Below are 13,487 nucleotides of genomic sequence, written 5' to 3' on the forward strand. Positions count from 1 at the left end.
AAAAATATAAATGTATAAGTAAAAAAATGTGTTCCACAATAGCAATTTTAGATTTTTTTTATTTATTTAGTATAGTATATTTTTGTGTTTTTTTAATTTTCTTTAAGTAGAAATGTAGCTTAGTTAGGTTCATTTATTTTGTTTAAGTTTATAGTATTTTAATGTTAATTTTTGTCTTTATATTTATTTGTTTTTTTTTTTTTTTTAATAAATTGCTAACATGTTTTGTTATTTTTGTGAAGGTTCATATTCTTATTTTTTATTGTTTATAATCTTTAATAAGAGTATTCTAATTTGTTTGTTATTATTTTTATATTTTTTATATTATATTCTCACTTAATGTAATTTTTATTAAAGTATAACGAAGTTTTTTTTTTAATTCTGAGAAGATTTTTTTTCTAGATAACACCTTATTAAGTTTTAATATGTGTTGTTTAGATTTCTAAATGAAAGTGTTGAAATTATTTTTTTTTTTATTTTTAAAAGTTTTAGTTTTAATATTAGTAAGAAATGAGAAAATACTTTAATCAAATAATTAAATCGTTTGTAATTTTAGAATATATAAAGTGATTTTCAATATCTATTTAATATTTTGCTACAAAATATCAAAAACCACCCGAACTTAGCAAATATATTTTTCATATTTTCCCAAATTAAAAATAACATTTAACTTATAAGCATGTAAATTTATTCCAAAACTATTTCTATAAAATAATTTCGTATTGAAGTTAGTTTTCGTTTAGAATATAACTTCGAATAGAACATTGTTTATAGAAATTAACTTTGAATTCAAGTCAGTTTTAACATAACAAAAATTGAATCCAAATCAGTGTTTGTTTGTATATAAAAATTGTATATCGAAGTTAGTTTTCTTATAGAAATAACTTCGAATAGAACATAGTATTCGTAAAGAAAAAAAAAAAACAACGAATAGAAGTTAGTTTTCGCATAGAAAAATACTGTAAATCAAAGTTATTTTCTGTATAGAAAACGACTTCAAATAGAAGAAAATAATTTCGAATAGAAGTTTTCGTATATAAAATAATTTCGAATCAATTATTGTTTCTGTATTGAAATCGAAATTAGTTTCAATATAGAAAATCTAGGTTAGTTTTTGTATAGAAAATGATTTCAAATCAAAGTTAGTTTCTGTATAGAAAATAACTTCAAATCGATGTTAGTTTCTGTATGGAAAATAACTTCAAATCGAATTTAGTTTTCGTATAGAAAATACCTTTGAAACGAAGTTAGTTTTATATGTATATGTAAGTATAAAAATTAACTTCGAATCGAAGTAAGTTTTCGTATAGAACTCGACTTCGAATCGAAGTTAGTTTTCGTCTCGAAATTTACTTTAAATTGAAGTTAGTTTTCGTATAGAATTTGACTTCAAATCGAAATTAGTTTTCGTATAGAAATTGACTTTGAATCGAAATTAGTTTTCGTATAGAAAATGACTTTGAATCGAAATTATTTTTTGTATAGAAATTGACTTTGAATTGAAGTTAGTTTTCGTATAGAATTTGAGTTTGAATCAAAGTTAGTTTGAGCTTGACTTCGAATCGAAGTTAGTTGTCGTATAGAAATTAACTTCGAATCGAAGTTAATTTTCGTATAAAACTTGACTTTGAATCGATGTTAGTTTTCGTATTGAAATTAACTTCGAATTGAAGTTAGTTTTGCGTATAGCAAATGACTTTGAATCAAAGTTAGTTTTCGTATAGAACTTGATTTCAAATCGAAATTAGTTTTCGTATAGAAATTAACTTCGAATCGAATTTGGTTTTCGTATAGAAAATTACATCGACTCGAAGTTAGTTTTCGACTCTATTGTTTAGATTTATTTTAAATGGTTTCATGTTTCACAACACTTTAAAAATTATTTATAATCGATTCTATAACCAGAGAATGGGGTCTAGAAGTAGTAGCTACAACTCTTAAGTAGTTCTGTTACGAATTTAAAAACAAATTCTAAACAATTTTCTATAAGTCAGTTTTTTATTAAAAATATTTCTTTTTAAGATTTCATTTTCACTTTCATAACTCTTCTATTGATCATAACTCCTAAAATATTCCATACAGTGTATTTGATAGACACGACTATTAGAAGCTTTGAAACAAAAAACAAATATTAAAGTGTTCTTCAAAATCGTTATTTATTAATATTTTGAAAACACACAATTTTTAAGAGGAAAAAAGTATGATTTTCTGAAAATTATTTTACTTACTTTTCTACACTCCTTACAATTAAGTTTATTACTTTATCAAACTTCACAATTTATAATTATAGGAATGATATTACAATAATTTTGTTAATAGAAACGAAATTGGAAATGTTAGGATTTTGTTAATAAAATTCTAGCTATAATTTAGTTATTTACGAAAATTTCGGCTTTTAAAAGGTATAAAGAAGGATTAAAAAAATTTTAAAAACATTTAATTGTTCCTAACAAACTTTAACATTTTTGGAGTTGTGTGTAATCCAAAAACAAAAAAAGAAATAGTTTTTCGTAATCATTTTAATGTATTTCCAATTTAATGTATTTTAAAATTGTTTTTATTAAATATTCAAAACATTTTTTTCTTGTTTATTTTTTGTGTTCTTACCATGAGCCTAATTAGGTTTTATTTTGTTTTATTTTATTAATAATTTGTTTTACTTATATTTAATATTAATTTTAATCATGTTTTGTTTTTAGAATTGCTTGAAAAGGCTAAATTTGTTGTAAGTTACTTTGTTATTTTATTTTATTTGTTTTTGTTTTATATTTTTGTAATTCAATTGTAAGTACATTAAATATATATTTGTTTTTAAATGTGAAGTAGTTTTTAATAAATATTTTTTATGTTTTCTTTTATTAAAGGTGTGAGGCAAAAAATTGAATATGTTATTTTCAGAATTATTTCTTTTTTACATAACAAATAAATAATTACTTTTTAAAGATTTTGCTTAAGATTTTACAAATATTTATGTATTATTTAAAAATTTTCAATATTAAAAATAAAAAAAAACATGGTTTTAGTTTTACTTTTCAAACATTTGTTGCTTTTTTTCTTTTAAACGTACGCCTTATTAGCTTTTTCTTTTAATAAATTATTATTTATGTTTACTAATTAATAATTTTCAATTTGATTTAAAGCATTTTTTGTGAAACTTTTTTTTTTATTTTGTTTTTGCTAAAAAGTATTTTAATATATATTTTGTTTTTTTTTACTTTTCTGTTTGTAATCCTTTATGTTAAATTTTCTTTTGTTCTTATTATACTAAATTTGATTGGAAAAAAAGAGTTTAATTTGTATGTTTTTTTGTTTTTAATAATTTAATGAATTTTCGAGTTTTGTTTTTTGAATTTCAACTACGTTTTTAATATAATTTATTTTTTTATATTTATATATATATTTTATAAGTACGTGCATTAAAAACTAGAGCGTGTTTTTCTTTATTTTATTTATTTTGTTGTTGTTATTATGATTTCAATACATTTTTTAAATTTATTTTTATGTAAGAATTACAAAATGATTTAAACTTATATAAAATATTGACTAGTTTCTAGTGTTAATATTAATTATAATTTAATAAAAATATATAAAAAAACTTTGTTTTAATTTTCTATAATATGACACTTTAAACCATTTCAAATCTAAATTAAAATATTAAATTAAAGAAGGAAACATTAGATTATTATATGTTATAGGAGGATTGTTTTGAATGAAAAAGTTTTGTATGGAAAGAGATTTCAAATCCAAGTTAGTTTTCCTAAAGAAATTGTATTCGAATTGAATTCGTTTTTTGTATAGAAAATAACTTCCAATCGAAGTATGATTTCGTACAGACAATAATTTCCAATCAAAATTATCTTATAGATAATAACTTCGATTCGAAGTTAGTTTTCGTATAGAAAGTAACTTCGAATCGATGTTAGTTTTCCTTTAGAAAGTAAGTTCAAATCGAAGTAAGTTTTCGTATAGAAAGTAACTGCGAATCGAAGTTAGTTTTCGTTAGAAAATAACTTCGAATCGAAGTTAGTTTTCCTATAGAAAGTAACTTCGAATCGAAGTTAGTTTTCCTATAGAAAGTCACTTCGAATCGAAGTTAGTTTTCCTATAGAAAGTAATTTCGAATTGAAGTTAGTTTTCCTATAGAAAGTCACTTCGAATTGAAGTTAGTTTTTCTATAGAAAGTAACTTCGAATCGAAGTTAGTTTTCCTATAGAAAGTAACTTCGAATCGAAGTTGTTTTCCTATAAAAAGTAACATCGAATCGAAGTTGTTTTCCTATAAAAAGTAACTTCGAATCGAAGTTGTTTTCCTATAGAAAGTAACTTCGAATCAAAGTTCGTTTTCGTGTAGGAAATAACTTCGAATGTTTGATAGTTTTCGTGTAGAAAATAACTTCGAATAGAAGTTAGTTTTCGTGTAGAAAATAACTTCGAATAGAAGTTAGTTTTCGTATAGAAAGTAACTTCAAACCGAAGTTAGTTTTCGTATAAAAATAACCTCAAATCAAAGTTCATTTTCGTAAAGAAAACAACTTCGAACTAGCTTTCGTATACAAAATAACTTCGAATCGAAATTTGTTTTTCTTTAGAAAATAACTCGGAATTAACGTTAGTTTTCGTAAAGAAAATAACATCTAATTGGAGTTAGTTTTGAATAAAAAATAACGTTGAATCAAAATTAGTTTTTGTATAGAAAATAACTTCGAATCAAAGTTCGTTTTCGTAAAGAAAGTAACTTCGAATCGAAGATAGTTTTCGTATAGTAAATAACTTCGAATCAAAGTTAGTTTTTGTATAGAAAATAACTTCGAATTGAAGTTAGTTTTCGTATAAAAAATTATTTCAAATCGAAATGGTTTTTCGTTTAGAAAATAACTTCCAATAGATGCTAGTTTTTGTACAGAAAATAGCTTCGGCTTGAAGTTAGATTTCGCATAGAAAACAATTTTCGAACAAAGTTAGTTTTCGAATAGAAGTTGACTTCAAAAAGATGCCAGTTTTCGTTTGAAAACTGACTCCTTCTTTTCGAAGTTAGTTTTTATATAGAAAACGCCTTTGAATCGAAGCTAGTTTTCATATTGAAAATCACCTCTATTCAAATTCATTCTCTATAGAAGTATTCTCTCTACAAAGTTTCGACTGTGAGTTTCTGTTACAACGTTCATTATTCCCATGAGTTTTGTTCTTAATCATATTCTCGGAACTATTTTTCAAGAAAAATTTATGCCATAAAACAAATTTTCTTAGATTGATTAAAATTCAAAGATCTCCATTTTACTGAAATCAACAGTTACACTTTTTTCTATAACAAAATTGTAAAAAAAATTAAATTTAACCAAAAAAATAAAATACATATTTTTGTTTAAGGCATTATGTTGTTTTTTTTTAATGTTTTTGTTGATTTGAGACTTGATATCTAAACAGCGTGCAATGAATAAATAACATAATTTTTGTTTGTTTTAAATATGTATTTATATTATTATTTTTAATTTCATTTGTCAGAGTTTGTGGTTATTATATTTATATAGAATTTATGTTGATCAAGTAAAATCGTTAATAATATAATTTACTCGTATTTATTATTTTATTTAATATTTATTTTGGAAAAATTGCTTTAAAAAGTTGTCTTCTGTTGTTTTCTTAAATGTTTAAGTTTATTTTGAAAAGTGTTTGTTTTTTTTTTTAATATGCAATGTAAAGTTTTTATATGTTTCCTATAAACTATATATTTTTTGATTTCTTCATTGGTGTGTTAACACGTGTGTGTGTATTATGTGTGTTTTTATGTTTAGAGTTGGTGTTAAATATTTAAATAAGTGTTTTACAAAGAAAATTTTTGAAATTTAAATATAAAAGTAAAACTTTGCAAAGTTTGTAAGCTGTAGGCTGTTATATAAAAAATTTTAGTTTTTTTTTGGAAAATGTTGTGAGGTTATTTAAAAAAACTTTATTTTATAGCAAAAATTAATTTCAATATAAAAAATGAAATTCGTAGTTTAAATTAGTTATTTATTTAGGTTTTAAAAGCATGAAATATTGAAATAATTTAGAAAAATATTTTGAAACATAATAAAAATAGCAAATTCTGTTGAGGACTGTTGTATTATTTTGTTAGGTTAAACAGAAGTTTTAAAAATTTAAATTTTTTATTTAAATTGTAAATTTTAAAACTATTGTTAGTTTTACTTTTTTCAAATACTTATTTTTAATAATGTTTAAATATTTAAAGTTTCTTAATTTAAGTTCCCACAAAATATTACTTAAAAACCAAAAATAATAATAAAAAATAACAAATATTAAAAAAAAAAAAATGCCTTAAAAGAAGAATAACTTTTATTAATATGCCTTATAATCTTAATGAAATATTTGAACTTGAGTTTATTATAAAAAAAAAATAAATAAAAACCAAATATGTTTTTTTCTAACTTTTATAAGTGCTTTAATATGTTGCTTTAATTTGTTTATTGTTTTTGATTTAAAAATAATAATAAAAATGTAATAAAATAAAATATAAATTTTTAATTTCTTTAAATCTTGTATTATGAAAATAATTTGTTTATTTATGTTTTTCTTTTAATTTAATAAATGCTCAATAAATTTTTTGTTTAGTTTTCTTTCACTTTTTGTTATAAAAAAAATTTGAAATAAAAAACTCTTTTTTTAAGAAAAAAATTTAAAAAAATATAACATTATACAATATATAATTAATAACTTAAATAAATATATACACTATACAATAGTAGAAATTAATAGTTTACGTTTTTAATAATTAAGTTTTTTTTAGATTTTTATGTTTTTTTTTCTTCTTTTTTTTGCTGTAAGTTAATAAGGAACACAATAAACTACCAAATTACACTTTATATGTTAATGTAGTATATATGTAACTATATATCCATCAATATCCATTCATTTTATTTACTAATATATGTGGATACAAATAGATAGTTCAGACAACATATACATACATTTATATATTTATATATATTTTTTTATTTCTTTTTTTGTTTATATATAAATTTAATAATAAATCCATAATAATATTAAATTTTCATACACATAATTCAATAATAATAATAATAATTTATAACCATTATACATAATAATAATATATTTTTTTTTATAAAGAATTGTTAAACAATTTGAGAGTAAAGCAAATGCATGATAGATTCGTTTAGAACGAAAAATTAATTATTTTAGGTTGTAGGAAAACAGAATATAAAATAAAAACAATTATTATTTAGTAGTTGTTTGTTTGTTTTTATTTATTTCTTTGTTTGTCTGTTGTAGATGTAAGAAACCCCTGTTAGATAAAATTAAAAATAAAAATTTTGTTTAAAATAAAATATAAAAAGAATCACTGTTGTAAGAAAGTATGTTACAGTGAGAAACGCTTTAATACATAGAAATTATTTTTTAAATTAGATTAAAAATAAGCTTGATTTGTCAAAAATATTAAATTTGAATTTTTAAAAATTTTTAGTTTCAGATTTTTTAACACAACTTAGCTTTATGCAAATTTAAAACTTTTAACTTTAACAACACACAGCTTCAATGTTACGTTATAATCTTGTTCTATGTATATATAGTTCATAGTTCATAATAGTTTAGTCCATAGACTAGTCTATAGGATAGTATAGCCAATTCTATAATTTAGTCTATAGTCTAGTCTTTGGTCTTGTCTATAGTCTAGTCTACAATCTAAACTATAGTCTAGTCTAGTTTTTAGTCTAGTCTATAGTCTAGTCTGTAGTCTAGTCTATAGTCTAGTCTATAGTCTAGTCTATAGTCTAGTCTATAGTCTAGTCTATAGTCTAGTCTATAGTCTAGTCTATAGTCTAGTCTATAGTCTAGTCTATAGTAGTCTACAGTCTAGTCTATAGTCTAGTCTATAGTCTAGTCTATAGTCTAGTCTATAGTCTAGTCTAGTCTAGTCTATAGTCTAGTCTATAGTCTAGTCTATAGTCTAGTCTATAGTCTAGTCTATAGTCTAGTCTATAGTCTAGTCTATAGTCTAGTCTATAGTCTAGTCTATAGTCTAGTCTGTAGTCTAGTCTATAGTCTAGTCTATAGTCTATTCTATAGTCTAATCTATAGTCTAGTCTATAGTCTAGTCTATAGTCTAGTCTAAAACCCATGCTATAGTATAGTCTATAGACTAGCCTATAGTCTAGCCAATTCTATAGTAATGACAACAATTCTCATTTTTGACAATATTTTCATGAGTTGCTTCGGATTTTTGCTCATATCTCCGTTTTTAATGGACTGATTTTGAGAAATCTTCTCGAAAGCATGTTTGAAAGAATTATTGAAAATTTTTATCCCAAAAATATCTAGGGTTTTCAAAAAAATTATTTAGATAAACATAACTTAATCGACTCTCATACTGAAATAGACTCACACATTTACTTTGGGATGCTTTTCACATATTATGGAGTATTCTCTGATCATGACAATTTTATCTACAAAATTTATTGGAAAATTGTGCGTTTTGTACATTTTTCTCTCTCAGTTTCTGTAAAACAAAATTCTTTTTTATATTGTAAAGCTTTTAAATGATTATTTTAAAAAAGCTACTGATATGATTCAATAACTGATTAATGCATTAAAATGACCAGTCGTTTAAGGTAAACAAATTGTTTAATCTAATTCATACTTGGACTCAAACGAATTCTCACTGTAACACATTTTTTGTTAGAATACCTTTTGTTTTGGAATGCCAATAAAGTTTAGAATAATTTCAATATATACTTAAAAAAAAATAGTCAACTTTTTGGAAGCAGATAAAACTTAAAATTAAAATAATTGTAAAAAAATATTTGAAAAAATAACTTTAAACTGTTAAATAAAACCCCAATGACCAGAAATCAATATCTCTTCTCCTTAAACCATTTAATACCTTTCGAATTAAATTATTTTCTTGTATAGAAATTAATATCATTTTGAAACAGTTGAAAACCAAAAAGTTGACACCTTTTAAATAATTACTTAGTTTTTGTTCTGATAATAATCACAATATAATAATTATAAACAAATTAAACAATTCAGAAATGGGGGGTTTTCGCTTGATAAAATTATAAATTTAAAAAATATATAAAAAGAGTATATAAGTGTAGGAGAATAGTAGAGTACAAGTTAAATGTGTTCTTTGTTTGTTTCTTTGTAGAAGGAAGGAGTGAATGTATGAATGTTTTTTCTTTAATTTATATGAATAATTATGTTATTAATATATATTTTGTTTTCTTGTTTTGCATCAAAAGTTTCTTCACCTGCCAGTGGTGTTATGATGATGTTGCTGATTTTTTTCTTTCTTTTTTTATAAATTTCTTAATTTTTGTGTTTACATTTAGTATGTCTGTTGTATATTGCTTAATGGCCTATTAATTTACCCACTATGAGTGACATTATTAGTACTACCTGATGCTGTGCTTCCATTACCTCCAATATCTCGTCCAGCGGCTGGATTTTGATGGTGCTCTTCACTGGTAGGCGTAGGTGGCTGATCGCGTCTTGGTGGCATACGTTCGTTGACAGCATCGAGACCCTTGGCTTCGGCAAACGAGGTGATTTTATGATTGGGTGAAAAACCTTGCATGGCATTTTTCAATGACTGTTTGCCACCCGATAGAGCACCCAAGGGCAAGGCCCCAGTGGGAGTAAGACCCTTAAGTTGCAACACGGACTCTGACTCCTCTCGCAAGACAGAGAAGACACGTGCCATTTTGCCAATTGCTCGAATTTTGTTGCGTATAACTTCTTTTCGCAGTGCTGCCTCGTCGTCGGAAAGAGGTTCTTCGCTTTCTTCGGTCATCAGTTCATCGTCGGAGCAGATATTGAGAACATTGACTAGCATTTCGGTAACCTTTTCGCCCACAAAAGGCAAGGACCAGGTGAATACGTCCATGAAATTGGGAAGCCAATAGGGATGGGGCGAACAATTAAACTGGCGAATGTTCATGACATTATTTTCATATTTTAGAACGGCCGCTTTATTGTTATAGACATCCAGGTAATTTGGTGCCGAGAATATGGTTATTAGCGAGGGGAAACCGGTGGTTTGACTTTTACGATACATACGATAGCCAGCATCCTGTGCCTCATGGGCGCGTATTATCGAAAGTAGATTGTTATTTTGCAGGAAGTCACAACAGGCCGCATAGCTGTAGAAATACGAACAACCGCGTACCGAATTGTGCGTATAGAAATCTGAATTCTTTTCATTGCCAAAATCTTCCAACGGATCGGACCATAGCAAATCGCACATGGGTCCAAAAGCTGGGGGTTCTTTAAAACGATCCAGTCGTCTAATATCATCCAATTCGTGTATCTCTGGCGAAAGACCTCCATGAACACACAGGAATTGTTGGTTCATTAGGGCCGCCAATGGCAAACAATCAAAGGCCTCCATACAGGCATCGTACACACGCTCCGAGTACTTAATCTTACACTCCTGCTTAAATGTAAAGTATTCGGTTAAATGACGACACTCGTGATTGCCACGCAATAGAAATAGTGTGTTGGGATAAGTAATCTTTAATGACCACAAATAAAGTACGCACTCGATACTAAAATAGCCTCGATCAACATAGTCACCCAAGAAGAGGTATTTAGTAGTGGCTGGCGAGCCACCGACTTCGAATAGTTTCATCAGATCATAGAACTGGCCATGAATATCGCCACACACTGTAACAGGCGCCTCTATGTCAATCATGGTCTTTTCCTGGCGCAATAAGGCGGCGCCTTCTTGAATAATGCGCAGGGCGGGCGGTTCTTCTATGCGACCTTCAAGAATAAAGTGTTGTTTGAGTAATTCATGATTGGGTTTTCCCGATCGGGGGTCCTGAAATACTTCAGACATAGTGAGCTTATGGCTAGGAGGAAATGGCACACTGTCTACAACACGATCCGTAGTATTTATTGCAGGTCTTAGGCTACTGCGAGTTGGACTGTCCTGATTAGATTGGCTACCAGCCGACGATGGCTGTTGTTCGGCGGATCCAGAGGGTGTACCCGAGGCGGCACCAGAGGCAGCAGTTGATTGTTGATTGCCGGTAGCGGCTGTTGCTTGACTATTCGAAGACATGTTTTAGGATTTTTTGATCCTTTTTCTGTTTAACCCCTTTCACAACAAGCACAAAAATTCAACAACTTTAACTACACCTCCTTATTTTTTCTTTTCGTCGTTAAATTCTCCTATTAACTCCACCTTTCTTTCCTTTTTCAATTTTATGCTTCTTCGCTTTTTTCTATCACTCTCTCTCCTCACTTTTCTTTCTTTTATGCTTTTTTTTAACAATAGCTATGTGTATTCAATGTTTAATAAATATTTATTATTTTCTTATCTCGAACTACACTTTTAAAAGAAATCTTTCCAAATATATTCTTAGTTGAAAATTGTGTTGGGCTTTCGAAATTTACAAACTTAAAGTTTGTTCTGGTCTTAAATTTTTTTTATTAAAATCCAATAAGAAAAATGGTGTTCTCTGCAAATCTTTTTTACTTGTTCTTCTTTTCACTCTCTTTGCAGACTTTTTTTACAAGTTTGCGAAAAAAATTTTCACTTTTTTCTAATCAACGTTTATGTTTATTATAAATTTAGTTCCCTAATCGTGTCGTTATTCACCACATTTCCATTAACAATTCCTTTGTAACACTTTATTTTTAAATTAAATATTTTTATTATAATTTTCAGGAAAAAGTATACAATTTTTTGCAATAAATCGACAAAAATTTTATTTTTCGTGTAATGTTCGTTTCAGTGTTGCATTGTGGTGGAGATAACTGAGCCGAGGAAATTTTATGACCGCCGTCAAATTGTAGTGATGACAGCAACGGTCCGTTTGCCAACACTGTTTTTGACACTAAAAATCGTCAAAATGACGATAAATCATCAAATTTGGCAACAGTGTGTACAAGAACATTTACTCAAGTTTTTCTCTGGTAGCACTTCAAACAAAAAAATTGTTTGCTACGAACACGAGATACGAAATATATGTACATTGTTGTTTGACAAACCAGTGCCCCGTTTCTGTAATTCTCGCATCGAGAAAATCTGTCGAAAAATTCATGATCGTCAGGGTGAATATAAGAAATTTAATAATTTCTTATTAAATTTTAATGAGTACAGTTTAAAAATAATCAGAGTCACACTGTTAAAAACTGGAAGACTATTATATTTTAAGTTTTTTCTCGATTCGAAAAAATTACAGAAACGAGGTACAGAATATGCTAGGTCGTCAAACATATGTATTTTAAATAGTACATCAAACAAAATCAGTTTGAAGGAAAATTTGCGAGAGCTGTATGTTTTCGCGCCATTTTTGTAAATTCTTCTTCATTTGATCCTCTGCCATTTTCATACACTTTGAGTTTGTAACTTTCGTAGAATTTGTTTGATTTTTTTTTAAATTATAAAATATATCTACTTTTGTTATTGGAAATAACATAATTGTTTATTGAAAAAGTATTTAAGTGTAAATACTAAAAATATTGATTGATTTGAACTGTTTGTGAAATCTAGAAGATTTTATATAAAAATAAAACATAGAACAATTAATTTTATTAGAGACGAAGATCTCTTTTTATTTTAACCAAATATTACCTCGTAGACGTATATGGTTTTTTAAATGTAATATGCACGTAGTGCTTGTGTCGTAGACAAACCACAAGTGATTTTTAAGTCAAACGAAACAAGAATAAATTTGGTGGCATTTAAGCACCTTTATAAGATTTTCTAACGTTGTTATAATAAGTATTTCAAAAAGGTAGTTAAATCAATTTTAACTTAAACAACCTTCGTGAGAATTTAAATTTTTTCAGATCGTTCCAGAATTGGCCATAGCTCCCATGTAATGTCATTACGGAAACCATAAATATAAATATTTGACATCTATAAATATTTGACATCTATAAATATTCGACATTTTTATAAAAATCTAGCTTAAAGGTGCAGGGTATTTAAAATTGGACCGAATATAGTAAATTTTCTATATAGATAATAAATTACATGAAAAGAGTCAAACTTTAAATAAAAATCCAACTTAAAAGAATCAAAATTTTTCTAAAAATAAAATTCCTACATTAATTTTGAATTTTACGTTTTTCTGAATATTCAAATGTTAAAAAAAATCAATTTCTCTATCAAAATCTTATTTTTTATACAATTTTTAAAATTATTAAATTTTTAAAATTCAAGATTCCATTATAAATCAAATTTTTTATTAAAAAGTTTGATATAATTTCTACATAAAAAAATTTATTTTTACTAAAAGTTTAATTTTTCATAAAAAATTTAAATTTTCACTAGAAGTTGTATTTTTACACAAAAACGTATTTTCAACAACTTTGTGTAAATTCTATAATTTATGTAAATATATATATATTTGTAATAAATACATACATGTAAATGAAACGTACAATTTTAGTAAATTACTTCTTTACAAACTATTTACATGTTAATGTAAATAATTTAAATGTAAGATTTCCAATAAA

At 25.8% G+C, this 13,487-nt stretch overlaps 1 protein-coding gene across 2 annotated transcripts; it reads right to left on the minus strand.

Moving 5' to 3' along the window:
- Positions 1 to 6,733: 6,733 nt before the first annotated feature.
- Positions 6,734 to 11,783, minus strand: LOC119611726 (serine/threonine-protein phosphatase 2B catalytic subunit 2). 2 transcript variants are annotated; one of them, XM_037967404.1, is made up of 2 exons: positions 9,435 to 11,783; positions 6,734 to 7,299 (listed from the first exon to the last, which is right to left on the minus strand). In XM_037967404.1, the coding sequence occupies exons 1-2, from the start codon at positions 11,077 to 11,079 to the stop codon at positions 7,262 to 7,264; spliced, it is 1,683 nt and encodes a 560-aa protein (XP_037823332.1). In that variant the 5' UTR covers positions 11,080 to 11,783; the 3' UTR covers positions 6,734 to 7,261. The 2 variants fall into 2 exon arrangements, with proteins under 2 accessions (XP_037823332.1, XP_037823331.1); XM_037967403.1 differs by having other exon boundaries at positions 9,414 to 11,783.
- Between the last annotated feature and the right edge of the window lie 1,704 nt (positions 11,784 to 13,487).

This window comes from Lucilia sericata, unplaced genomic scaffold, assembly GCF_015586225.1.
Source record: "Lucilia sericata isolate MDLA Ls3-8-SP2 unplaced genomic scaffold, ASM1558622v1 Contig001517F_arrow, whole genome shotgun sequence".
Classification (NCBI taxonomy): domain Eukaryota; kingdom Metazoa; phylum Arthropoda; class Insecta; order Diptera; family Calliphoridae; genus Lucilia; species Lucilia sericata.

What these genes read in the sequence shown, in the direction of transcription:
- LOC119611726 (XM_037967403.1), bottom strand. Translation starts at nt 11,079, where the DNA reads ATGTCTTCGAATAGTCAAGCAACAGCCGCTACCGGCAATCAACAATCA. An exon ending in TAATGGAAGCACAGCATCAG is followed by an intron (nt 7,300 to 9,413) that starts GTAGTACTAATA and finishes TTTATCTAACAG; the next exon opens with GGGTTTCTTACATCTACAAC.